The 24692-nt window shown below is 43.6% G+C and overlaps 2 protein-coding genes across 2 annotated transcripts; both read right to left on the bottom strand.

Annotated features, from left to right (window-relative positions):
• Positions 1-144: 144 nt before the first annotated feature.
• HOXC9 (homeobox C9) lies at positions 145-3277 on the bottom strand (the record flags this gene model as incomplete). The annotated part of the gene is made up of 2 exons (XM_081316297.1): positions 145-392; positions 2719-3277. 2 exons carry the CDS (start codon positions 3275-3277, stop codon positions 145-147), a joined length of 807 nt encoding a protein of 268 aa, XP_081172423.1.
• Positions 3278-17465: 14188 nt separating this feature from the next.
• Positions 17466-22288, bottom strand: HOXC10 (homeobox C10; the record flags this gene model as incomplete). The annotated part of the gene is made up of 2 exons (XM_081317052.1): positions 17466-17743; positions 21427-22288. 2 exons carry the CDS (start codon positions 22286-22288, stop codon positions 17466-17468), a joined length of 1140 nt encoding a protein of 379 aa, XP_081173178.1.
• Positions 22289-24692: the final 2404 nt, after the last annotated feature.

Genomic DNA, 24692 nt, shown 5'->3' with positions numbered 1-24692 from the left:
TTTTTTTCTTCCAGAAAGGTTCGCCGTGTTTAACTAATTCTAAACACTCATCAGCACATTAAGGGGAAAAAGTCAGGAACAATTTTCTTTCTTAGGAAAAACCAGCGCCTTGATTTCTCCACAACTGGAAGGACTTGGCCAGTTTCATTGCTGCTCTTTATTATCGGTTTTCTCTTTATTCATTTTCTTCATTTTCATCCTCCTGTTCTGAAACCAGATTTTGACTTGGCGCTCAGTGAGATTAAGAACCCTGGCCACTTCATAACGGCGGTCCCGAGTTAGGTACATATTGAATAAAAACTCTTTTTCTAGTTCCAGCGTTTGATACTTTGTATAAGGACATCTTTTCTTTCGCGTAGAACGTGCATGAATCCAATTTGCAACAGGATTATCTGCAAGATAAAGATTGGGACGTTTAATTTATCATTAATTGTTTATTTACCTGCCCATCTCTGTTTAGCCATTCAGCCTTTACCCCAGATCTGCATTTATTGATGGCAGTGCCTTCAAATAGGGACTCCCTAAATTTGTATCCCATCCTTATAATTTTAGTGCTTATCTAAAGTCTCCTATCCAAAGTCTCTTTAGACAAGCGAGCATTCAGCTGCTCAAGCCTGGAATGACCTTCAGGATTTGTAAGGGCACATCCATTCTTTTATAGGAACTGAGCGTGCACTGTGTTCATCAGTGTGCAAGCAGGGAGGCACTAAAGAGGAGTGAGTTTAACTAGTTCTCTCCTGCACCCTCTTTCTGTCCATCACTTGATTTCATTTAATGATCATTCTCTCCCACCAACTGCAATTCTAAAATAAAACTGGGGCAAAGAGGTTGTAATAACAACAACAATGATAATATGCCTCTGGATTCTATTAAGGATAACCCAAGAACGCAGTCATGAAAAGTCAAAATTCCCACCACTTCATAGGCCCATAAACTCTGTTTACAACACTGGCTCTCTCCAGCTCTCTCCCTGTAACTTCCCACTGATGGAGCTGCCAGCAATTTTAAAAGGAATGAGAATATATATATATATATATATATATATATATATATATATATATATATATATATATATATATATATATATATATATATATATATATATATATATATATATATATATATATATATATATATATATATATATATATATATATATATATATATATATATATATATATATATATATATATATATTTTCATAACAGTGCCCCTGAATTAAGCCTAGCAGTTGCAAAAAATAAAAAAAACAACAAAACTCTTCCCTTTTCTGACCACTGAAACATCATCTCCTGCAGACCTTCTTTACAACTTTCTCATAAAGGAATTAGCTCATCCTTCAGACTAATTATTTCTTGGGTGAAATGAATATGCTGTTGATAATAGTCTCCTTTAGCCCGTGATCTGTGTCTCTTTCCCTCTCTCCCTCTTTCTTTTTCTCTCTCCATGAATTTTTATAAGTATATCTGTCCATGTGGCACAAATACAATTAAAATTATCAGGATGAACCAGTATTTGACCAGCACATCAGGCCTGAAAGGATTTCTACACACCTGGCATGGGAATCTGTCTATAGAGCAGAAGGGGAGGGGAGAGACCAGCTCTGTTTATCTCTAGATGGGCACAGAAATGCACACACATCTCTTTGCGGGGCATGTGAATCAATAAACAAGTGGGCATTATTTCTTGGCACTAGGGTAGTCTAAATCCCACCTATTTTGCTTTCTCTATCTCGCCTCCCATCGACTGCACACAAGGGGGAAAAAATTCTCCCATGTTTAAATGGCAGATGTCCACTAGGAAATGAACATTTCACTGTGCAGAAGAATGATTACTTTAAAAAAAAAAGCAAGCAAGCAAGCAAGCAAAAGCACAAATCCCTTAGAGACTCTTTCAGCTGTTTTAACAGTGTTCAAGGTTATTTCTTTTTTTAGTCCCTTTACTAGTAAGTTACACTGTGGAATTCTTTTTCTTTTTAAAAAATGGAAAGGGGGAGATAGATGGGGTGTTCTTTCAAACGTCTGGACATCTCTCCCCATCTGCGAAACTCTAAAAGTACAGAAACCTGTACTTTTTTTTCCTAATCCAGTTATTTGTTCTCTGATCACCTTCCTTTTTATTTGCGGTCTCCCTCCCATTGCCACCCCTAACTTTTCGATCCCCTTTCTAGCTGGAGGCAAAAATATGGGGAAATGTTGTCTGGAGTGGGGTGTTGTTTCTCCCCCCCCCATAGCTTTCTCACCAATCCCCCCCCCCTGATTTTCGGTATACATCAACATCCCAATATTCTTTCTCCTCCCACATACCCCTCATGGCTTTTGCCAGACTTCTTCCAAAAGTCAGAAGGACTAAATGCAAGGAAGAGGGGGGGGGGCGGCAAAGCAGGTTATGGCTAGTTTAGGAACAAACAAAGTAGCCAGGATGCCAAGGGGAAAGCAAGGGAGAGGGGAGGAAGGAATCCTCGAGACCCCGTCACAATAATAATAATAATTAATAATAATAATAATTTTTAAAAATCCCTTTTCTTCGCCCCCTGCCGCCCCCCTTTCCCAAACCAAATAAACCAGCTTTCCCCCTAGGTTTGTCAGCCCTTGTAGCTGGAGATCCAAGGGAAGGACGCCAAGAATTCTAAACAGCAAGGTAATTTCTTTTTATTGAGCTCCGTGCCAGGAGGCTGTAATGCCTTCCCGGTTGTAAACAAGAATGACTTCGACTTACTAGGGTCCAATTCCGTCTTTTCTTCTTTGTGTTTGTTGGAAGCGATGGCCTCGGATTCCGGAGAGGGTATAGTCTGCGGGGTTCTGTCCCTGAGATCTCCCGGGGATCCGTACATGTAATCCGGATAACTACGTCCATCCACCGGTCCGCAGTCCCTGCGGCCGTGGAAGGCGTCGGGTTTAAGCCCGTAGTGGCGGCTGCTGGCTGGAAAACCTGGGAAGGAAACCGCGCCGGAGATAGGCTCCAGCCAGGAGCGCATATACCGAGTGTCAGTTCCAATGTGTGGCTGGTGGGTGTACGGGTGGTAAACCACGGACGACTGGGAGTGCACGGGAGCCCACGAAGTGGTAAACACGGCCGGTTTGGGGGCAAAGCTGCAGGACGGAAAATCTGCACACTCCGGTACCAATCCTGACGGTCGGGCTGCGGCAGGATGAGAGCCAGTAGCTGGGAACCGGGACGCCAGCAAGTCGTCGCTCTCGTGGCTAATCAACGAATCTACATAATAGTTGCTTATGGGACCCGAAGCCGACATTGTTCCCCCCTCTTTTACATTCATAAGATTATTGTATGAACTGTATGTGTACTTTTTATCTTCTCATAGAACAATCAGGGCAGGTAATTATTTTTTCAGCCTTTCCTAGCGCGCCATTGGCTCCGAGATCCCACGTGATTATATTTACCCAAAATACAGCGTAGATCAATCCGCAGGTCTTTTTTTTTTCTCCTTCCCCTCTTCCCTCTTTCTATTTTTTTTCCTTTCCTTTCCTTTCCTTTTTCTTTTTTCTTTTTTTCTTTTTAAATCGTGCCTATGCGACTTGGGCTTTCATCAAACTCTTGAGATAATGCCGTTATTAGCAGCAGCGGTCGGATCTTACGTGTCGTGAGCTGAAAGGCGATTCGCTCGTTGGCTGGCTGGCTGGCTGGCTGGCTGGCTTGGCTCGGCGACCTGGCTTTCCCATAGCCCTGCTGCTAATGAGGGTGTAAGGTATCTGGTGTAGCAAGGTAACACAGGAACTATTTCTTGACGCAATTTGTCTCTGTCTACTCATTTCTGCTTCTACAGCTTGTATTCGATAATGGATACATTACATGGAAGATCTTTAAAAGGGGAGGTGGCCGACGGAAGGGCCTCACGGAGTAATCCTGCTTAGCTCTCAGCCTCTCCGGCACCAGCTCCTGAATTTTAATTATATTCATGTGTGTGTGTGTGTGTGTATAGCCACAGATTATACATATATATATATATATACATATACACTTTCGTTTTATTTTTTTTGCCAGATTAACACCATCCGTTTCTACATACATGTGCATGTATGGAGGGAGGGACTGGGTGAACGCACGCAAGCACGCACCCACATACACACAAACACACAAAAACACACGCATGCACAGAGGCACACTTTCTGGGAGGAAGAAGAAGAAGATGACTTTGTAAACCCAGAGACTGGAAAATAGCAAGAACTCCCCCCCCCAAAAAAAAAGTGGCATTCATCTTCCCGAGAGGCTACATTATTCGGCAAGTAGTCGTAGATGTTTTTATGTCCTTCAATAAAAATTTTACGAGGATCATTTGATTGTTCATGAATGTGTCGTTCACTAAATAAAACTGTACGAGTAAGTTTCAGCGATGGGGCATAACTGGGAGTGAGGGAGTTTGTTTTTGCAATTGACAGAACGCTAGGGTGTTTCTTTTTTCTTTTCTTTTTTTTAAAAAAAACCAATTTATTCTGGTTTCCTAGATTAATCTCTCTCTGTGTGTGTGTGTGTGTGTGCTTGCGCGCATTAAAAAGACCTGAAACTTTCTGTCGACTAATCGATTTGCAGAACTTCACTGAAAACACGTATCTCTCTGTGTGTGGGTGTGGATGGGTGAACGCACGCGCGCGTGCGTGTGTTAGAAAAAAAATAACCTTGGCTTGGTAGAGTAAGGTGATCGGTATAGTTTATTACCCTTAGTGGTCTGGAAGGGTGGCTTTGGTCCCTGGCTCTGGAAAAGAAATCTGCAAAAAGGATGTCTCTTCCTCCCCCCCCCCCCGCCCTCGACCCGTCCCCATTCAAGGATATGAACACAACAAGAGAGGCAGCGGCAGCTACTGCAAGCGTGTTGTTCCTTTTGTGGTTTTTTGTCAAAGAAGAACCAAGATTTCCAGTACAATAAACAGCAGAGACGGCTTGGAAGTGAGGTACAGTTTTAACCCAGTGGAGGGAAGGGGGTTGCAAGGCTTAAGGAAAGTGGACGCTATGGAGGGTGGAGGATGGGGGGGGAGAGAAAAAGGACATTCAGAGGGAAGAAAAGGAGAGGTGGGGGGGGACCTGTGCCCCAGGGAGGTGGAATAACCACTAGGGACACACTCAGGGCTGAGGACTCAGGTCTCCTCTTGATGTAAGAGCAGGCGATGGATTTATTTTTAGGCAGCTTGCTGAAGAGATCTGAAGGTGCATTTGGGCAGGCAGGCAGGCAGGCAAAGTAGCAGGCACAGCCATTTCTCCGGAAGACCTCTCAGTTAGCGCTTATTCACTGGTTATTGTCCTCCTCTTTCTCCTCCCTTGAAGAAGACTGGGAAAAAGTTGTTTGACTGAACTGATTAAAGATTCCTGAATGGATATTAACTCAGGAGCCCTTAATCGGTGTGCCCCAGCCTGCCCTGGTGGGAGTAGTAAAACTGTATTTCATTCCACATGGAGCAGACTTGAAGTGGAAATACTGTAAGGTTTGGGATGTGTGTCATCTCTGCCTGTCTGCCGCTTCTCTCTGCACCCAAGATTTGAAAACGGTCTTGCTGCAAAGTCTGTACTAACCACCTTCTGTCCACAGTTCTCCTCCTGTTTTCAACCTTGCACTTTCTGGACGAGAAATTGTCCTGGAGGAACCTAATGTGTCCTTTGGCCTGCCTTGAGTTCACTTTGTCTGTCAATGACAATTCTCTAATGACTTCATCTTTCCCCTCTGAATCTTGGGGGGGGGGGTTAGTACCTGGGGGGGGGGGAGTTAGTTCCTAGGATGCTTTGATGATCTTGCCTCTAGGCTTTATATGGATAGAAATATATGAAGGTGTGTGTGGAGGGATGCAATCCCTGCTGAGTTGTACTAAAGAAATATACTTTTCTTTGCAAAGACTCAATCTTCCGACTGATTGATAGATTGAATGGGTGAGGAAATTGCTTTCTTTTGCTTTTTTACACACATTATATACATACATTATATATATATATATATATATATATATATATATATATATATATATATATATATATATATATATATATATATATATATATATATATATATATATATATATATATATATATATATATATATATATATATATATATATGTATATATATGTATATATATGTATGTATATATATGTATATATATGTATATATATATATATGTGTGTGTGTGTGTGTGTGTATATATATATATATATATATATATATATATATATATATATATATATATATATATATATATATATCCCTAATACAGAGAGTAAACAGAAAGTATAACATTAAGCATAAAATGAGGGTTTAAGAGCATGAATCCAAGTCAAGAATAACAGATTATGAATAGAAAAGGACGTAAACACCAAGGCAACCTTAACAGCAGCCAGCAAGGGCACTTAAATATCCTTGAAAGAAGCATTTTGGAATGAACGCGCAGACAGCAGCTGATAAGTGAAAGTTGCCACTTTTATTTACAAGCCATCCTCTTATCCCGAAAACAACAAAAACAACAGCAATTCCCATCAGGGCTGCAGGTTGTCCTGGGGCAATGATGGAAAGAACTCGGTCAGAAGTACAAGTGCCTCCCCCCCCCTAACCCCCCCCCCCGAAGTCCTGTTATGTCAGGGAAAATAAGATAATGAAAGCGACAGAAGGAACCTTGTCTACAGATAAAATAAAATCAAAGACATCCTTTCCAGCGAGAATATTATATCTATATTTATATCTTTCTATGTATCTATCTATCTATCTTTCTATTTTTCAATCAATCAATCAATCAATCAATCAATCAATCATCTATCTAACTATATCTAGCTGTCTAGCTATCTAACTATCATTTATATCATGTCTCTCAAAGCTCCTCTTTCCTAACTAGGAAAGATGCCCCCAAATTGAAATGGGCACCATTCTGGGAAGGGGCAAATTTTCAGTTAATTCAGTTAACCTTGTCAGTGTGTGTGTGTGTGTGTGTGGATGTTGGTGGTATATTTTTGAAAGCTCTTCTTTGGGGACCAGAATTTCGAGATGCAGAAGTTGAACGTGTTGGCTACATTTCTATGCACTCTGCTCAGACTCTGCCTCAAGTTATCTAAGTAGCAAGGCAAAAATCTAGCCAGCTAACAAGGCAAAATCCTGCCCTTCGGTAAAAGGTACAGTAGAAATTCCTTAAAAGAACATGGCGTGTCCAGGTTATCTCCAGGTTATTTTCTATATGACTATATATGTATACAATATATATAGTATGTGTGTGTATATATATATATATAGTATGTGTGTATATATATATAGTATGTGTATATATATATATATATATATATAGATAGATAGATAGATAGATAGATAGATAGATAGATAGATGATAGATAGATAGTGTGTATATATATATATATATATATATATATATATATATATATATATATATATATATATATATATATATATATATATATATATATATATATATATATATATATATATATATATATATATATATATATATATATATATATATATATATATATATATATATATATATATATATATAATATGTATATAATTGTCTTTAAAGCGTGGAAAAAGGAAGAAAGGAAAGGAAGAGTCATTTTTTTTAAAAGCTGCATTAAAAAAAAAAAGATTGTCATCTGTGAAGTGCCTGGGGAAAAAAATGTAGCGTGAACCCCTCTGGAGATTTTTATCGATCTTCCATTTAAATATGACACTGAAGAATTATTATTTTCTAAGCGATTTCTGCCAGTTTTGTTTAGGTAGAGAAAGCTGACATTTGGCGAGCAGCCAGCTACCTATATCCCCCCTAGCGCACACTTGCACATCAACGCACACCCACAGGCACGGTTGCCCACTTCTTCTGGCGTCCCTCCTTTTAGCCCACACACAGACACACGCAGTCCCCTATCGATCTGATCTGGATATAAACTGCGGGCATCAGGAATTCCCGACTTCCAATTTCTTTCTTTGGGCTCCTGGGGAGAAAAAAAAAAGTTTCCCCTAATTTCAGAAGTCTAAAACCCGGGTAGCCCCTCTCAGCCGCTGCCGCCGCCAGCACCTTAGTCCTGCTCTTCTCCTCCAGGAAAAGCGCTGAAGGTCGAGCAAAGGGGTCTTCTTCCGTTTGTCTCTAACAGCTCCCACCCTGGTCTAGTCGCCCACTCCAGGCCTAAGGGGGCGGGGGGGGATCCGTGGGAGCAATCACAACATCCCCAAACCCACGGGGCTCCCAGAATTTCCTGAGCCGCCGCTGGATTCAGGCTAGGAGGAGGAGGAGGAGGAGGAGGAGGCGAACCGTAGGAGCGCCAGAGAAACCATGTCAGCTATCTCGAGGGCGAACCTCTCCGAGAGGTTGGGTTGAGCCAGCCCTGGAGCTGAAGACACCCATTTCCTTCCACCACCACCACCACCACCACCACTTCCACGGAATCAAGAGACCAATTCGCCCCCTCCCCTCGCATTCCTTCGGTTCCCGGTTGCCCGGTTGTCTCAATAAACACCGTCAAGTTCGGATTAAAAAAAAATCCACTTCCTCGGCGCCCCCCTCCCCCCCGTCCCTCTTTTCCCTTCTTCCGAGGAACTGCCGAAGCCGCTTTCGCCTCCCCTGCAAGGCCCCGCGGTTGTAAACTGAAAGCGTCGCGGGCTTGACAGCCCTTCTTCCTAAGGGCAAGCCAGTCGATCCCAAAGCGCCCCCGCCGCTTAATATTTTCCCCGCGTGGGGACGCCTTTCTCCCCCAACCGAAGCACCCGAGCTGAATGAAGAAAAGAGAAAGCGGGGGTGGTGGTGGTGATGGTGGTGAAATCAAATGGACTCTGAAGGTCCACGAACAGGCGGCCAAGAGGAGGCTGGAGGCTTGGCCTGGCTTGTGGCGGCCAGTCCTTCCTCATCCTTCTTTCGATGGGGAGCGATTTGCTAGGCTTCCCCCGCTTCCAACTTGCATTTATGGATCAAACGCGGCCGAGAGAGAACTGGGTTACCCGATTCTTCTCTGCTACCCAAACGGATGCTTGACGCACAGAGAGAGCGAGAGCGAGCAATGGAACTCTACCACTGCGAGAAGAGGAACAATGGAGGCAGCGACAGGGAGAGTAACCGCTGGGCGAGGGTGGTGGGTGGTGGGTGGTGATGGTGATGGTGATGGTGATGGTGGTGAAAAGAGCCACGGTGTCCTTTCAACCGGGCAACCATCTCTTTGCTTTCTTCCTGGCTTTCTTAAAATGCTTCAGCTCAGAGATAGTTCTGTAGGAACGATTTATTTACAGGAATAACGTGTTATGTGCATTGGACTTTACTTCCTCCGCCTTCCCCCCTCCCACCCCCCCCGTGGGCTTGTTCTTTCTGTTGAACCCAAGGAGAAAAGGTAGGAGGATGGAAAGAAACCAGCAGGCTTTATTTTATTTTATTTTTTTTTTAAAAAGTACCTTTAATTTAAATTTAGTCTCCAGGAGTCTGTACCTGTTTGATCCCCCACCCCTCTTCCCCTGCCCCTGAAAACCCTCTTCCTTGTGGTTGAGAATTTTGTGAGATGTTAGGACTTTAGATGCCAGACTTTTTAGTGCTTTGGTGGTGGGGACCGAAGACAATAAATTCCGAAGCGCAATTAAACCTCAGGACTAATTCATTTCACTGTGCTGTGGTTGTTTTCTTGAACATTACAGGTTAGAGGAGGAGGAGGAGGAGGAGGAGGAGGATGAAAAAAGAAGAAGAAAAAGCAGCAGGAGAGGAAGAGGATGGTGGAGGCGGCAAATTCACAAATGCAAGATGAAGTTGGGAGTCCTCAAAGGGCAACAGTGTTTGAGACGTAAAGTGAGAGGTTGGTCCTCTGCGCCATATCTCAAATCTCGTTTTGAGGGTAACACAAATACTCACAACAGCATAGATCTCAAAAAAAAAAACAACAGAAAAGGAAGGAGCAGGCAGAATAGTAAAAATAAATAAATAAAAGTGCACACCAGACCTCACCAAATGGAATGTCTGGGGGGGGGGGGGAAGGAAAAATCAGGGGAGACTATCCCCACCTATTTCTCTGTTTAAAAAAAGGCCCTCCCCACTCCAGCATTCTCCCCCCCCCTTTTTTTATCAAGAAGGATGCCTCTGGCCCACAAGGAAGCTGGTTCCCTTGTTGTCTGCTAAAGCCTACTGCTGCCAAGGGGCTTGGCAGCCAGCTAGGTGTTAGTTCACATAAACAGGGGTGTGTGTGGGGTGGGGAGAGACAGCATTTATAAACAAGGGCAAGTTTCAGCCAAAGGCAGACGGGGGATGCTAGCCCCACTCTTCAGCCCCCCCCCCCAGTCCCATGGCTAGGCCTTGTCCTCAATTAATGATACCTGCTGCCTGGCCTGGGCTTAGCAGCCTCTCTTAGAGCTGAGTCAGGAGAACTTTCCCTTAACAAATAAGCAGGCACAACCGGCTGCCTGCCAGCCACCCAGCCACCACCGCCCACACTCTCTTTTTCCTGAAACAGTTCAGAACGTTCCTTTGAACTTTCCAGGAACTGCGTGCAGTAGGGCCCTCAAAGGTGAAGGCAAATGGGAAACAGCAAAAAGGCGAGGAAGGAGCAAATGTGCCTGCCTGATGTATATAGATGTAGATATACCTCCCTTTCATTAGCTGCTAGGCTGTCGAAATTAATTTTTATTTGTATGCAGGCCCACATAGGCGTGTAATGTATGCACGCACACATAGCAGTGAAGGAAGCCGAACCCTCCGCCAACAGTACATACTTGCAAATGCATGCCTGGTAGAGACCAAACAGCCCTCTGCCTTGCGCCAAATGAAAAATAGCTTATTTCTGATTATTGCCTTCCCCAGTTATGCAGCCTTCTTACAAATTATTCTTCCTCACGCTCTCTTGCTGTAAATACTTCTAGGTATATGTCTATGTACGTGATACATGTCTATTTTATACACAGAATACAATACACAAGATACTCACATGATTCAGGGAAAGACTGTGTATCAATACAACACAGCACAGGCTTAACAACAGTCTTACAGTCTTATTACATAAACATAAAAAAGGCAAAAAAAACCCCGCACAAAACTTTATTTGGGAGCATTCACCGGGCAATCACTGTATTTAGATACGTATACACGTTTAATGTACCAACGTATAGAGATTATATTAACTTACAGAAATGCTTACACATTATATTGCATACATTATATTGTACATACAGTCGTGTGTGTGCCTGTATGGCTGCTTAGACATGTGCGCCCCTGTTCCCTACCAGCATCTTCCATAAATGCTCAGAAAAACAGACCTAGATAAAACGGGAAGAAAGATTGCGTACAGGTTTGTCCATCAAATTCGAGTCACCCAAAGAGAAACTTTTTTGAAGTCACACCTGCTGTGAAATGCAGAATTACAGTAACACAGACACAGACAGGAAAAATAGAGCAAACACTGGAAGTGCAAAATGAGGTTGCTAATATTTTACAGGCACAACAACAGCAGCCCCCTCCCCAGAACAAAAACAGTATCTAGCAAGCAAGGAAAAACAGTATTTTGCTAAGAGAGGAGAGAAAGAGAAATGCACAAAACAGCAAGAAATCTTTCTGATTACATCTTCTCTGACATTAGAGATTAAAAAGCAAGCTGCAATAAGGTTTAAGTCTCTAAATTCTTCACTCACACCCAGGTCTAATAGAATTATTTAAAGGGGGAAGACACAGTAGGGGAGGATTTAACTTTTATTACATTTCTTGACTTGGGTGGATTAAATATATATGACTTTAGATCCCCTCTGCATGTGAGAAAAAATGTGGGAAACACATATATATGTACGCATATATGTGTATACATAGATATACGCATACATGGAAACATATATATGTATACATACATACACGTATACATATAGATACATGCACACACACACACAGTCACACACAGTCACACTACACAAATGACTGAAGGATACTTAGTACTATTACCCCATTCTTTTTTACATTCCTATATAGGGGATAGATTAACAGGAGGAGGGAAAAACTTTTCTATCTATAGCACATAATGAAATCATTCAATTATCTCAAGATCATTGCGAATAATTAAAGCCTTTGAGGAGAGACATTTGTCTGCAGACCCGTGACTTCACAGTTAAGCAAGCACAATGGGCGCACTTTTTGCCTTTCCACCTTGATGTCCGCTTATTAAAATGTTTTAAAAAATCCAAGGGCGTGCATTGGGTGTGTTATTTAACATTAGGGGCGAGAGAGATTTCGAAGAAAGTAGCTTCCCAGGACATTCGCTGTCTTACCCCAAATTGGGGGCTTTAATTTTCAAACCAGAAATAAGATAGGAGACAACGGGTGCCCCCCCCCCCCCCCGCTCCAGCCTGGACCAGTGAGCTAACAATTTACAGCAAACACCCGCCTCCTCCGTTCCATTTTGTGGTACCTTGTCAAGACCAGGTTGACCCACTCCTTATAGAATGGGAATCCATGCACCCCCAACCCTACCCCACCCTTCAGTCTCGGGGACTCAGGTCTCCCCGAATCGACTGCTAAAAGTTGCTAAAGAGCTTGAGAAGGGAAGAAAAAAACAAAACAGTGAAAACAGTGGCGAGAATCACAGCAGTAGCAAAATAACCTTTCTCCAGTGAAAGAGCAGAGATACATAAGCCCCCCCCCCGGGGGGGGAGCACAGACTTTATTTCTAATAAAAATTTGTGTTTAGAAAAGAACCCTCCTTACAGCTTGACTCGGAAGAAGGTTCACAACGCACCTTTGTACTTAAGCTGCGGAAATGTATACTGCTCAAAAAATAAATAAAGAGAACACTTAAACAACACAATGTACTGTATTTAATAGTAGGGTGCCTTATCTTGTGTTCCCTTTATTTTTTTGAGCAGTATATTTCTCGCCTATTAGAAGTGTCTCTCTCTCCCCCCCCCACCCCCCACCCCCCACCCCCACAGGCTCCTGCCCTTGTGCCTTGCTCTTTCTCGCTCTCCTTTTCCTGCCCTTTATTCATGGATTCAGGGTTGCAGAACTCTGGGTGAATTCTTCCCCCAAGGCCAGGCTGTCTCTTTGGCACTATTCTTTTTTTTTTGGGGGGGTGGGTGACGGCGGTGGGATCGTATCTTCATGAATTCCCCCCCCCCACACACACACACACCGAATATAAACCTGAACTCCACGTGGAAGAATTCAAGCTCATTTTTAGCAGCGATATTTGTTGCAAACATGGCTACAAAACCTCTCCCTTTCCACTTGGATCCTCATACCTCGGATTATTATTTCCCCCCCGCCCTGAAAATATCTGCTCCACCCCACCCCACCCCACCCTCGCGCGCTCGCGCACGCACACCCCCGCGTTGAAATCTCGACCCTGTTTCTCCGATCCACCAAAGCAACAACCACCACCTTTCCCAACAACTTGTTCATCACAAAAGTGCGCAGAAGGATTTTCTTCCTGAACAGTTTACTTAGCTTGCACAGCCCTCGAGTGCAGTGGGAGAGGAGGGAGGCAAGGGCGGCGGGGTGGACAGAAACAGATTGTAATCCAGGCTTGCCTTTCGAAAACTACAGCAAATCTTGAGCTCATGGTTGTTGTGGTTGGTTGTTGGTTGTTGGTTGTTGGTTGTTGTTGTTGGTTTTTTTTGCTCCCCCTTCATTTTTAAGAGGCACAACTTTTTTTATACCTGGACACACTGTCGAGGAGAGTCTAAGGAACCCTACAGTACCATTTTCCGCTTTGTTCTTCAAGCCACTTTCAAGCCAAGGAACATAATAGACTATAATTTATCTAAGTGAATTCTCAGAGTCCACTGGGCAGGTTACACCAGCAATAGATTGCCATTGGGAGTTAAGAGGCTGTAATTTCAGTCTTGCCCGGCCATTTACCGAGCACCTGCGTTCATATAAGCCGAGGTCTTTTACACATTCATAGCCCTCATTCGCCTCTCACAAAACCTCAGCTCGCTCCAGAAATTCAGGATGCAAAAGAACCCACCAGGTTGACCGCGCGAGAAGGAAAGCAAAGTGGTCCTGAATCCGAAACCTCTCGGCTACACACATTCAGACAATTATTCCGGTTTTAAACTTAGAAGCATTAATCACCCGAGAAATTTTCAGAGAGGGACCCCCTCCATGTTTGTCCGTCTGGAGAGCCCCGTCGGCCAGAAACAACAGCAACCAGCAAGATACATCTTAAGTCCGTAAGGAAGCGATCATAAGTGCTTGGGGATTTGTTGGGAAGGTATATGAAGCCGAGTGGTGAGTTGGAGAGGGTTGTAATGTTGGGCGAACCTGCATCCCTGCCCCCAGAAATGCCCTCCTCTCTCTCTCTCTCTCTCTCTCTCTCTCTCTCTCTCTCTCTCTCTCTCTCTCTCTCTCTCTCTCTCTCTCTCTCTCTCTCCTCTTCCTCTTGCTAATTTTTTTCCGGAGGGGGGGGGAACGGGAGAGTGGGGGAGAGAAGTCTGTCTACGACCATTTGCTTTCTTTCGTCTGGCTGCGTGTGAGTAGCAAAGGAAAAGGAAAGGGGGTCAAAATAAAAAGCGGGGGTGGGGTGGGGGTGGGAGGAAGGTTGCCCTTGATGAAGACTAACTGACGTAATTAAGGCAGTTTCTTGTTGCCGAGTTAAAAGCCAACCCCAACAACATGAAACTACCTAAACCACGGAACAGCTGCAGAAAAGGGCGAAAGATCCACAGTCATTTCTGCCAGAAAGAAGGAAAGACAAAAAGGGATAGAGGGACAGAGAGAGGGGGAGGGGGAGAAGGAAGAAGAGAAAGAAAGAAAGAAAGAAAGAAAGAAAGAAAGAAAGAAAGAAAGAAAGAAAGAAAGAAAGAAAGAAAGAAAGAAAGAAAGAAAGAAAGAAAGAAAGAAAGAAAGAAAGAAAGAAAGAAAGAAAGAAAGACAACATTTCCAGTCCCTTCCTAGGCTATGCTTCAGAATATGTTCCTGCTTCCTTTCTCGCCCCACGTTAGAAGCTGAGCAAAGGAATAACCAAGCCCCTTAAGAAAACATACTTCAAATTAAAGCAACATCTTTAATCTCTTCATTAAGATTCCCCCTCTCCTCCCCCTCCTCTTCCCCCACCCCTCCCCTTTCTCCCTCTTTAATAGAATCTGCATTCAGCTCTCTCTCTCTCTCTCTCTCTAGTTGTCGCTGGGTCTGCGGTTGACACTTTTAGCTGAGCTGCTGGCATATCCACTTTCCTTCATTGGCAAACTGGCTCCGGTCTGACATTATTCATTTTGCATTGCATACTCCTATGGCAGTTTCTGTTAAAGAAGGACGGGGGTGGGGGGTGGGAGGAAGGAAAGGAGGTGGGGAAGAAGAGAAATATCCACAAAGGAACGTCTCTGCGTGGGCGTGCGTGTGTGCCTGTGATCCCACAACATTTCACAATGCCACCAAAACGCCCTTGCCTTCCTTTTCTTTAGAGTCCGGGTCAGCCCAAACTCCGAAACCGAAAGGGCACGTTCAGGGAATACCCAACTACAACGTGTTTGGGGGGGGGGATTGCCCAAAATCCTCTGCCGAGCAACCAAAACCAAAACCTCAGACTCTCTGGTGTCCCTTCTAAAGAAAGCTCAACTTCATGAGAAGTAAGTTTAAAAGGGGGAAGGAGAAGAAGAAGGAGAAGAAGAAGAAGGAGAAGGCGAAGAAGGAGAAGAAGAAGGAGGCAGAAGGAAGGAGGAAGAGGAGGAGGAAGAGGAGGAGGAGGAGGAGGAAGGGGTGTGGTGGGGGTGTCGGTGGCCAAGGGGATCAACACGGAAATCTATGCACCACCATTTCAGCCATGCATATTCTGGTCGAAAATGAGCTGTCACACAGGCACAGGGAAGCCCCCCCCAATCTAACCCCCCCTCCTGAAGTCCTAAGACACCAAACCAGACGCCCCATCTGGATCAAACCTAGGTAGCCTCAAAGTGGAGTTCACATCCACGCTGCCTTTACCTTGAGTAGACGCAGGCAGGGAGGGAGGGAGACCAACCCAGACACATACACCACGCGCGCACACACACAGAGAGAATTCCACTTGCACCTCAGCCATGTATCTCAGCCAAGAAACCGTCTGTCTTACCTTTGCACGCCTTTCCGCCGCCGTGACATCCCCGTTCCCTGTGCTAGGCAGGCTGAGAGCGAGAGTGGTTTTTTAAAAAGTGTATTCCTTCTCTTTCTTTCTTTCTTTCTTTCTTTCTTTTTTTTTTAGTAATATAAAACGGTTCTTCCAGAGGAGGAGAGAAACCAGCGTGTCTTTTCCTTTTTAAAAATAAAAAAAGGAAAAAGGGAAAGGGGAAAAAAAAGGTGGAAAGACAGACAGACAGAAAAAGACCCCTAGCTATGAGGAGTGTGCATCCCAAGAAAGCTGCTGTGCTTCTGACTTGCTTCCCTCCTCCACAGTCACCTTTAAATGCATCTTTTACTGCTGCGGCACATTATATTTGCAGATCATAAAATCCACCTCCAGCGCTTACCAAGACTGTCCTGACATTACTGTTTTATGACCTTGACTTATTGTGGTCACCTGGATAATATTTAAATCAACGTTATGGTCTCTCACTTATATTAAACCCGCTAGGATACTCTCCTGAAAGCCTTAAAAGGATGAGTACTAGGGGGAAAAAATACCCTAGACGGGAGAGGGGAAAAAAGGGGGGGGGGGCAGACGTGCTTTTTTGGCGCGCGCGGGGGGGGGGGAAATCACTTTGAAAAATACCCAGTTGTCCAGGGTTCTAAGAAATTTATTTGGCTCCATATGGAAAGATACATGCACAGATTCCACATACAGGATATATTTAAATAACAGTCACAAAAAAAACCCACAGGCATTTCCCCCCCACATACACACACACACACTCCCCGTGATAAGATAGCAGTGCTGCTTTATTCCTTTCTTTTTTCTTTTTTAAATATAACGGGTGACAGCACCACCTCACTGAAAGGAGACTGCATAACTACACAGAGTAAGCATTTCTCTCTGCTATTTCCACATACTCACACACACACACACACACACACACACGTATGGAATTCATTGGCATCATTATATCTTTTATTATTGTACAATAGGCAGGCTACACTAAGATAAGAAAAGCAAACTTTCCAACGTAGCTAGTATCCTAAACATTAAAAAAAAGGCATAGATGCAGATCCTTCAGTCTTCCACCCCCAACACACCCTTCCCTTTGCTTTGTGCTGTTACTGAATAACTTAAAAAAAACATCTTAGAAGCTGTTTGAAAAGCTAAGTAAGCAACCACCTGGTTCTTTATTTTACATATAGAGACACTGATGCAATATATATAGATATAGATTATATATATATATTCGCATGCTCATACTGATGAATGCATCTCCGCTCTGTAATTTGTAAATATCCAAATTATAGAATTTAACATATAGCCTGAGGTCGCTTTCTTTTTCCCTCCTATATACTCCTTGCAGTTATACCCGGGGGGGGGGGGGGCGGAAAAAAATGATAATAATTAAAAAAAATACTGCACAAGATTTGCAACGATTCTCCCCATATAGCCCATCCTTTCCTCCTCTGAACGCTTTCAAGTGAAATTAAAATTGGAAGTCAGTTCGCGAATTCGATTCTCTCTGTTCATTTTCTTGAGTTTCATCCTGCGGTTCTGAAACCAGATTTTGACTTGTCTGTCTGTTAGATTAATACTCTTGCTAATCTCCAGGCGGCGCTCGCGGGTCAAGTACATATTGAATAAGAATTCCTTCTCCAGTTCCAACGTCTGATGTTTAGTGTAAGGGCATCTTTTCTTTCTTCCGCTCTTTGCTGTCAGCCAATTTCCTGTCGTGTTTTCTGCCTTTATATCCTCTGTTAAAAATAATATTATCAAATAAGTATCTATTGGAATAGCAAAGAGAGCTTCCTAGAGTCAAGACTACTCCCCCCCCCTGCAGCTTCTTTTGCTAATAGGAAATCTCTCTGTCCAGTGGTAAAAAAAATAATGGGCGTTCTACTTCCAGCTCTTTTTTTTTTACTTAACATTTACCGATTTATTTAAAAAAACAACAACAGCCCAATTAAGCATTCTGACAAATAACAGGAGTTAAGGGCTCGCAAAAAGCTGGGACTGAAGTCTTATTTTAACAATATTTACCTGGATATAAGCTACATAATGCCAACTCTTGCTGGATTTTTTTTAAACACACACACACACTTCTCTTATGACACATAAGGGGGGGGAGCCTAAATAGGACTTTCCTCGGGGACAGGCCAAATTTTTTAAAAGAGTTTTTAGTAGACCCCTAGAGTTACAAAATTCCATCCAAGTCTTTAAATAATTTTTTTTAAAAAATTAATTAATTCCAGAGGTTTAATGATAGTCCTAAATTAGCTGCTGCTTGCAGGGCGCAAAGCTCTCGGCTCAGACACTGCTCTGAAACTATCACTTCATATTCAAAACTAGTCAAAAGCAAAACAAGATGGGGTGGGAGATTGAGAGGGTGGGTAGAGAGAAATATTTTGTCTGCCTATGGTGGTTCTCTCTCTCTTCCCCTCCCTCCGTTCCCAATAGTTCAGACTCCATTTTCCTTTGGTGTGAAAGCTCTGGGTAGTTTGATTATGAGTGAAGATAAACTTTCGACATTACTTTTATAAAACAAAAACAAACCCACCAAGATTTGTTTGTACTTTTAAAAAAAAAGAAGACTCATCTTCCTATCTGCCTGTAACACAGGCACACAGGCACACTCACATATGCAACACCCCGACTTCCCCCCCCCCAAATATCCCTTTTTCACACAGGCATGCACAACTGTTCACTTCAGCCTGCAAATTCACAGACACCTCCCCAGATTTGAATTTGGACCTTCTGTGACTGGTGGCAGAGGTAATCACCTCTCCTCTCTTTAAAGGTGAAAGATCAAGCCTGAAGCCTCGCCTTGTCTACCGGAGTCTTCCTGTCCCAGGATCCGAATTCTTGCCCCAAATTTAGGAATCTCAGCAAGCTGCTCCCAAACCGACCAGCGAATTCGGCTGCAGGGAACTATGCCTTTCACGTGCTTAGCCCTCTGCCATTGAACCTTGCTATTTCCTTCTAAGGGTTTGCCTTTCCCACAAACCTTAAATTCCCTTTCCACACCTTGCATGGGGGGGGGGAGCGTGCTGAATGTAGAGCAAGAGAAACAGAGAGGAAGACTCCATATAAGACAAAGAGAAGGATGGAAAGATAATAATAATTATAATCGTCATCATCCCCATCAAAATTCATCCCCCTGCTGGCATAATACATACAATGTTAGACTTCTAACAAATAGCTCTCTCCTTCCATAAGGAAGAAAATAAAATAAAACTTTGGAAAAACCTAGGCGGGCCGGCGGGACATTTCAAATTCTTCATTAGAACTGACTGTTGAGATTAAGAGAGAGCATGAAGTTGTTGGGTTTTGCGGGGGGGGGGGTGTTCCCCTCTCTTTTTCCACTTCTCTCCGAGATCCCATAAAGCCAATCGTATTTTATTAGTTTTGTTCATTTTACCTCTGTGAATTGAGGCCGCTTGAGAAAGGGTAAGCAAGAAAGTGTTTTGGGCGAATAGTTTTTAGAGATTTTCACATAACCTTGACATTGCATATTTTCTTATTGGTAGACAAAATAATCTATTCGTGGTTGCACGGAAGAGGATTGGAAAATCCGTTTTAGGCCATTTTAAAATCGTACTTTAGCTCTATATAAATGTATATGTAAAGATGTGGGTGGCGACATTGGTAGATGTAGATATACACGTATGGAGTGTATATATGTGTACACATGCATACCCATGCACACATTTACGTACACAGACACACATATACATTAGATCAGATGAGAAACAGAGAGGATGAAATGCTTGTATTCTTTGGTGCAATTCAAGCAACTTATGTGTGAAAAAGGTACTGGTGAAAGCATGCATACTAGCACAAATATGTATGCTAAGAAAATGTAGGCGTACTTCTACAGGGCTCCATATAATCCAAATCCTCTCTATTTTCTTTCTAAGTTTTTTTCCCCCCTCCAATTCCAGACTGGGCTTTGTGAGACTATGGAGACTTACACGCCAAAGTACGAAACACCTTTCTTTTTATCTGTATCTATTCCCAATAGCTTTTGGGGAGGTGGAGGAACTCTTTGCGTAAAGTTAATACTATTTTGAGGAAAATAAACTCCATATTTTAATGCTTCCGCCCTCCTCATTCCTTTTCTTCTCTTCCTTCATCGGGAGTGCGGGCCACATATAAATTTAATAAATAATAAAGAATAATACGTATTTAAGCCCTCTCCCACCCTTCTGTTCACTGTCCCCCCTTTTTTAAGGCATCATCTGCAAGATAAATTTAAGTATCTTCTGTTGAAAGCGCCTTCTTGATCTCTCCAGGAGCTGATCTTGCCCAGAGCACCTTAACTTCAAGCAGAGGTTCCTACACCCTCGCAAATGGAGGAGGAGGAGGAGGAGGAAGAGGAGGAGGAGGAGGAGAAGGGTGGGGGAGAGGACTTTGTTTCTGCGCAAACAAGACCCTTAAAGCAGCAACCTGGGTGATTGGGGGGGGCATGCAGCTTTGATAATGGAGCTCAACAATCAAGTCCAGCTTGAAGTGTTTAGCAACCCGCTCCCAGCACACCTCACATCCCCCTCCCCTCCGGCCACCTTCACCCCCAGCCGGGCCCTCGCCAGTCAACTTCTCCTCAAGACAATCAACCACGGCCACGCCACCACCACAACACAACACAACACATCCCCAAGAACTTTAATGCCTGCTTTCCGGGCTGGGGGAAAGGAGAGGAGGGAAAGGGGGCGAAGCTCGTTCAAAGAGCCCGTTTGAGAAGTTGCAAAGCGCTCCTCGAACCGCTCCCTCGCCCCTCCGAAAGGGCTCGTTCAGCGGCCGGAACCCCTTGGGATCCCGCCTGAGACCAAACTAAATAAATAAATAAATAAATAAATAGTAAAAATTAAAAAAAAAATTCAGCTCCGTCAACGTAACCAGACCACGCCGCCTGCCCTTCTCCCCCGTCAGCCCCAGCTGCTGCCCCCACGAAAGCCAGAGTCACGCCAGGCAGAGGCGTCCACTTCTTGGCCAGGATGACCGAGAACCACACTGCGGCGCCTCCTTTCAAGCGGAGTTTAAGCGGCTTTGCCGTTAACTGTTGTCGTTGCGATTGCGGCTGTCATCGTGCCCGTTTCGTTCGGACAGCTCTGGGTGGCCGAGCGCTTCCGAGAGAGGGGGGGGGGGCCACAAAAAACGCCGCCCCGGGGTCCAAAAAGAGAAAAGTTGACGGAGTTAGACCGCAGCCCCAGAAGCCAGGGCTCCGCTTCTCAAAGCACAAGCCTAATAACAATAAACAACAACAATAACAACAACAACAACCGCGGCCACCGCAATAACAATAGCCGACCCACCTCCGAACAGCACCAGCCAGAACCGCTGCCCGTTCATCCCTTAGGGCTCCTCTCCCGGGAAGCCAGCAGAAGGAACCCCCCCCCAACACACACACACACACACACACACCCATCCCTCGCCTTACCTTTTGCCTCGTGGTCAGAATTGTCACTGCTGCTCTCGGCGCACTTCTGCCCGCTTTGCTCGCTTTCCGACGGGCTGAGTTTGGCCACGGCCAGACCCTTCTCGGTCTTGACGTCGCCAGCCGGGCTGTTCTGCAGGTTGGGGTCCGGCTTGGCGCTGTCGGGGAAGCTCCCTCTTGCTCCAGCCTGGGCGAGGGAGGCGGGTGGCGGAGGTGGAGGTGGGGCTGGCCGCTCGGGCGGCGGCTGGGGCTGCGGGGCGGCGGCGGGCGGCGGCGGTGGAGGACCCGGGGGCTGCTCCCGACGCTCGCTCGGTTGGCCGAGACCCGCCCTGGGTTCAAAACCTGCCTCGAAAGCGCTGGGGCTGCCGCCGTTGGGCGCCTTCTCCAGGGAGGAATAGCCTGGGCTGCTGCGGTAGTAGCTAGGCAGGGGCACCTCTTGGTCAGCGAGGCAAGCTTCAGGCATCTGCCCGGGGTAAAGGGTGACCTCGGAGGCGCTTTTCGCCCTTTTCTCGGCGTTGTACATGCAACAAGCATTTTCTTCCTTGACACTGGCCGGGAAGGAGCAGGAGGGCAGCTGCCTTGCAACAGGTTGTTCGATTCGGTAGGCATTTTTGGGGTCACACCAGGCATCTAGCTGAGCAAGGTAAGGTGGGTAGGTGTTGAGGGACAGCCCGCCGGGGTGGTTCACCTCGTCTCTTTTGGAAAGAGCCGGGATGATCCCACAGTTCCTCATCATCCCACAGTTGAAGTCGTTCGCCGACTGCATGTACATTCCTTGATTAGAGGAATAATTCTCTCCCCGGCAGGTACCAGCCAACGAGTCCATCAAAAACGAGTTAGGAGTCACATTGTTGGGACATGACATTTTCAGAGAAGGATTTTAAAGAGGAATACTACAGCCAGGAGCTGACATCTTTTTTTTAGAGGGGGAAAAAAATATCAGCACCATAATTATCCACGCATCGGTCCCAACCACGTGATCGCTAGGCCAATGAGGATTGAAAATGGCCTTGATGATTCAGACGCCAGTGACGTCACCGGGGTCAAGTTGTTGCGAGAGAAGAAAACCTGCGTGGAGCAACAGCGACATCTATCCGCTTCTGGAAGGTAGGGAAACCCAGGACCTTCACATTGAACAAAGGAGGGCGACACGCTTTCCCTCGGGTTTGTTTACCAATGAACGAACGCGTGTCTGCAGCGGAGTGGGGGAAAATAAAGCAAGTGAACCCGTAAATAGAAACAAAGTCAAATTCGAATTAAAAGGTCAGCTAAGACTATCTATCTCTATCTATCTATCTATCTATCTATCTATCTATCTATCTATCTATCTATCTATCTATCTATCTCTATCTCTATCTATCTATCTATCATCTATCTATCTATCTATCTATCTATCTATCTATCTATCTATCTATCTATCTATCTATCTATCTATCTATCTCTATCTATCTATCTCTATCTATCTATCTATCTATCTATCTATCTATCTATCTATCTATCTATCTATCTATCTATCTATCTTTTAAATAATTTTTTTTAAAAAAATGGAAGAAAAACAAATAAGCCAATAATCGAACACTAAATGAACTTTTGGATCCTTTGAATTCTTCACCCCAATTAAACTTGAAATGCTCAGAAAATGTTTCTTCATCTATTTTGTGGTTTCTTCAGTACTTTGGGGGGGTTCTGTGTTAACCGTGGGACTCTCAGTTTACTTCCCAAAAGTCTTTAGAAAATCATGGTCATCAATTATCATCACCTGGAGTCAAAGAAATATGAAGCCTTCAGATTAAATCACTCAGAGATTTCCATTTGAAAATCAGCATTGTCACTGACATTTGTGCTGTTTTAGGGTTTATTAAAAAAAAGTATTTTTCTTGCCTTTACTGTACGAATTCCGTCTTTAAGTGTCTTTCCTTCTAGTATTTGGGGGGGGGACCTCCTCCTCAAATTTTGAAAAAGATACCCTGTGCCATTATTTATATTTATACCCTGTTTACACTTCTCCAGAAATCCAAACCTAAGCACAAGTTTGTAAATAAACTAAGGTAGATTAACAAAACGAAAACAGCATTCTTTCTTATAGGAGTGTGTGGGTTTGGTATCTACTTTTTTCAGGAAATTAATCACAATCAAGCAACATATCAAATTGTGGGATGTTAGAGGAAACTTTTATTTAGCAGAAAGAGTGATTAAAGGCAATTTTAGGCACAATTTTATTTGATCTTATTTTTATAGATTGCACACTAAGATTTTTGTTTTTTAAAAAAATGGCTGTTTCCTTTAGTTAATTTTCCTATTCTAGATTCATTTAACTTTCTATGCTTTCTTTCCCTTTGCCGTCTCTCTTTCTCTCTGTGAACTTAATGATCGCAAAATAATAATTGGTATCTCATAGGTTAAGTTATGTTGAACGAGATGTTTTTTCTGGTGACTATTCTTTTTATTGGACATTTTCTAAATTGGGTTGGAATTAAGTCAAATCGTTCTTTAGTGTATATTAAATTGACTAACGTGTTTACAATCCCAAACTGACAATCCTGTTGATGACTGTCAGTTTGGGATGTTTCTCTACATCTTGTGTGTGAGTGGGTGTGGATGAGTAGTGTAAGAAGTATTTGCCATCCAACTGAAATTTTGATAAAGAGACAAATGATGATCATACTTATCATGATGACCTCACAAGAATAGATTCAGTCAATGGAAGGAACCTCAAGATCATTGCAAGGGATCTGAAACCTTTAGAGAGGGTTCAGAGTCATTTTCAAGGGATGGATTGAATGCCTTTTCAAAAACAGATAAAGAGCAAGAAAAGTTTACTCACAAACTGAGAGATGTGGAGATGTGGAACTTAACTGGTTTTGGCTAAATATATATATATATATATATATATATATATATATATATATATATATATATATATATATATATATATATATATATATATATATATATATATATATATATATCTTTTAAATATGCTAATTGCTTCCTAGAACAGCCAAGCTTTAAACGCAAGTTTTCTATGACCTGGTTTTACAATTCAATTTGGCTGTTGCTTTGAAAGGATTTGCAGAGTGCGGGTGGGGGGCGGGGGGCGGGGGGGGGAAAGGACACCTTCAACCTCCCTCCCTCCAATCTTCAAGGGTGAGAAGTTTTAATATCTTAGGCCAAGGAAGTCTTAAAACCACATAATTCTGTTTGTCTCAAGTCCTCCTTCACACACATACACAAACGCCCTCCCCCCCCCCCCCCCGCACCACACAATT

This window comes from Vipera berus, assembly GCF_964194415.1.
Source record: "Vipera berus genome assembly, chromosome: 2".
Lineage (NCBI taxonomy): Eukaryota > Metazoa > Chordata > Lepidosauria > Squamata > Viperidae > Vipera > Vipera berus.
Note: the sequence above shows the minus strand (reverse complement) of the source record. Positions and strands in the feature narration are given on the sequence as shown.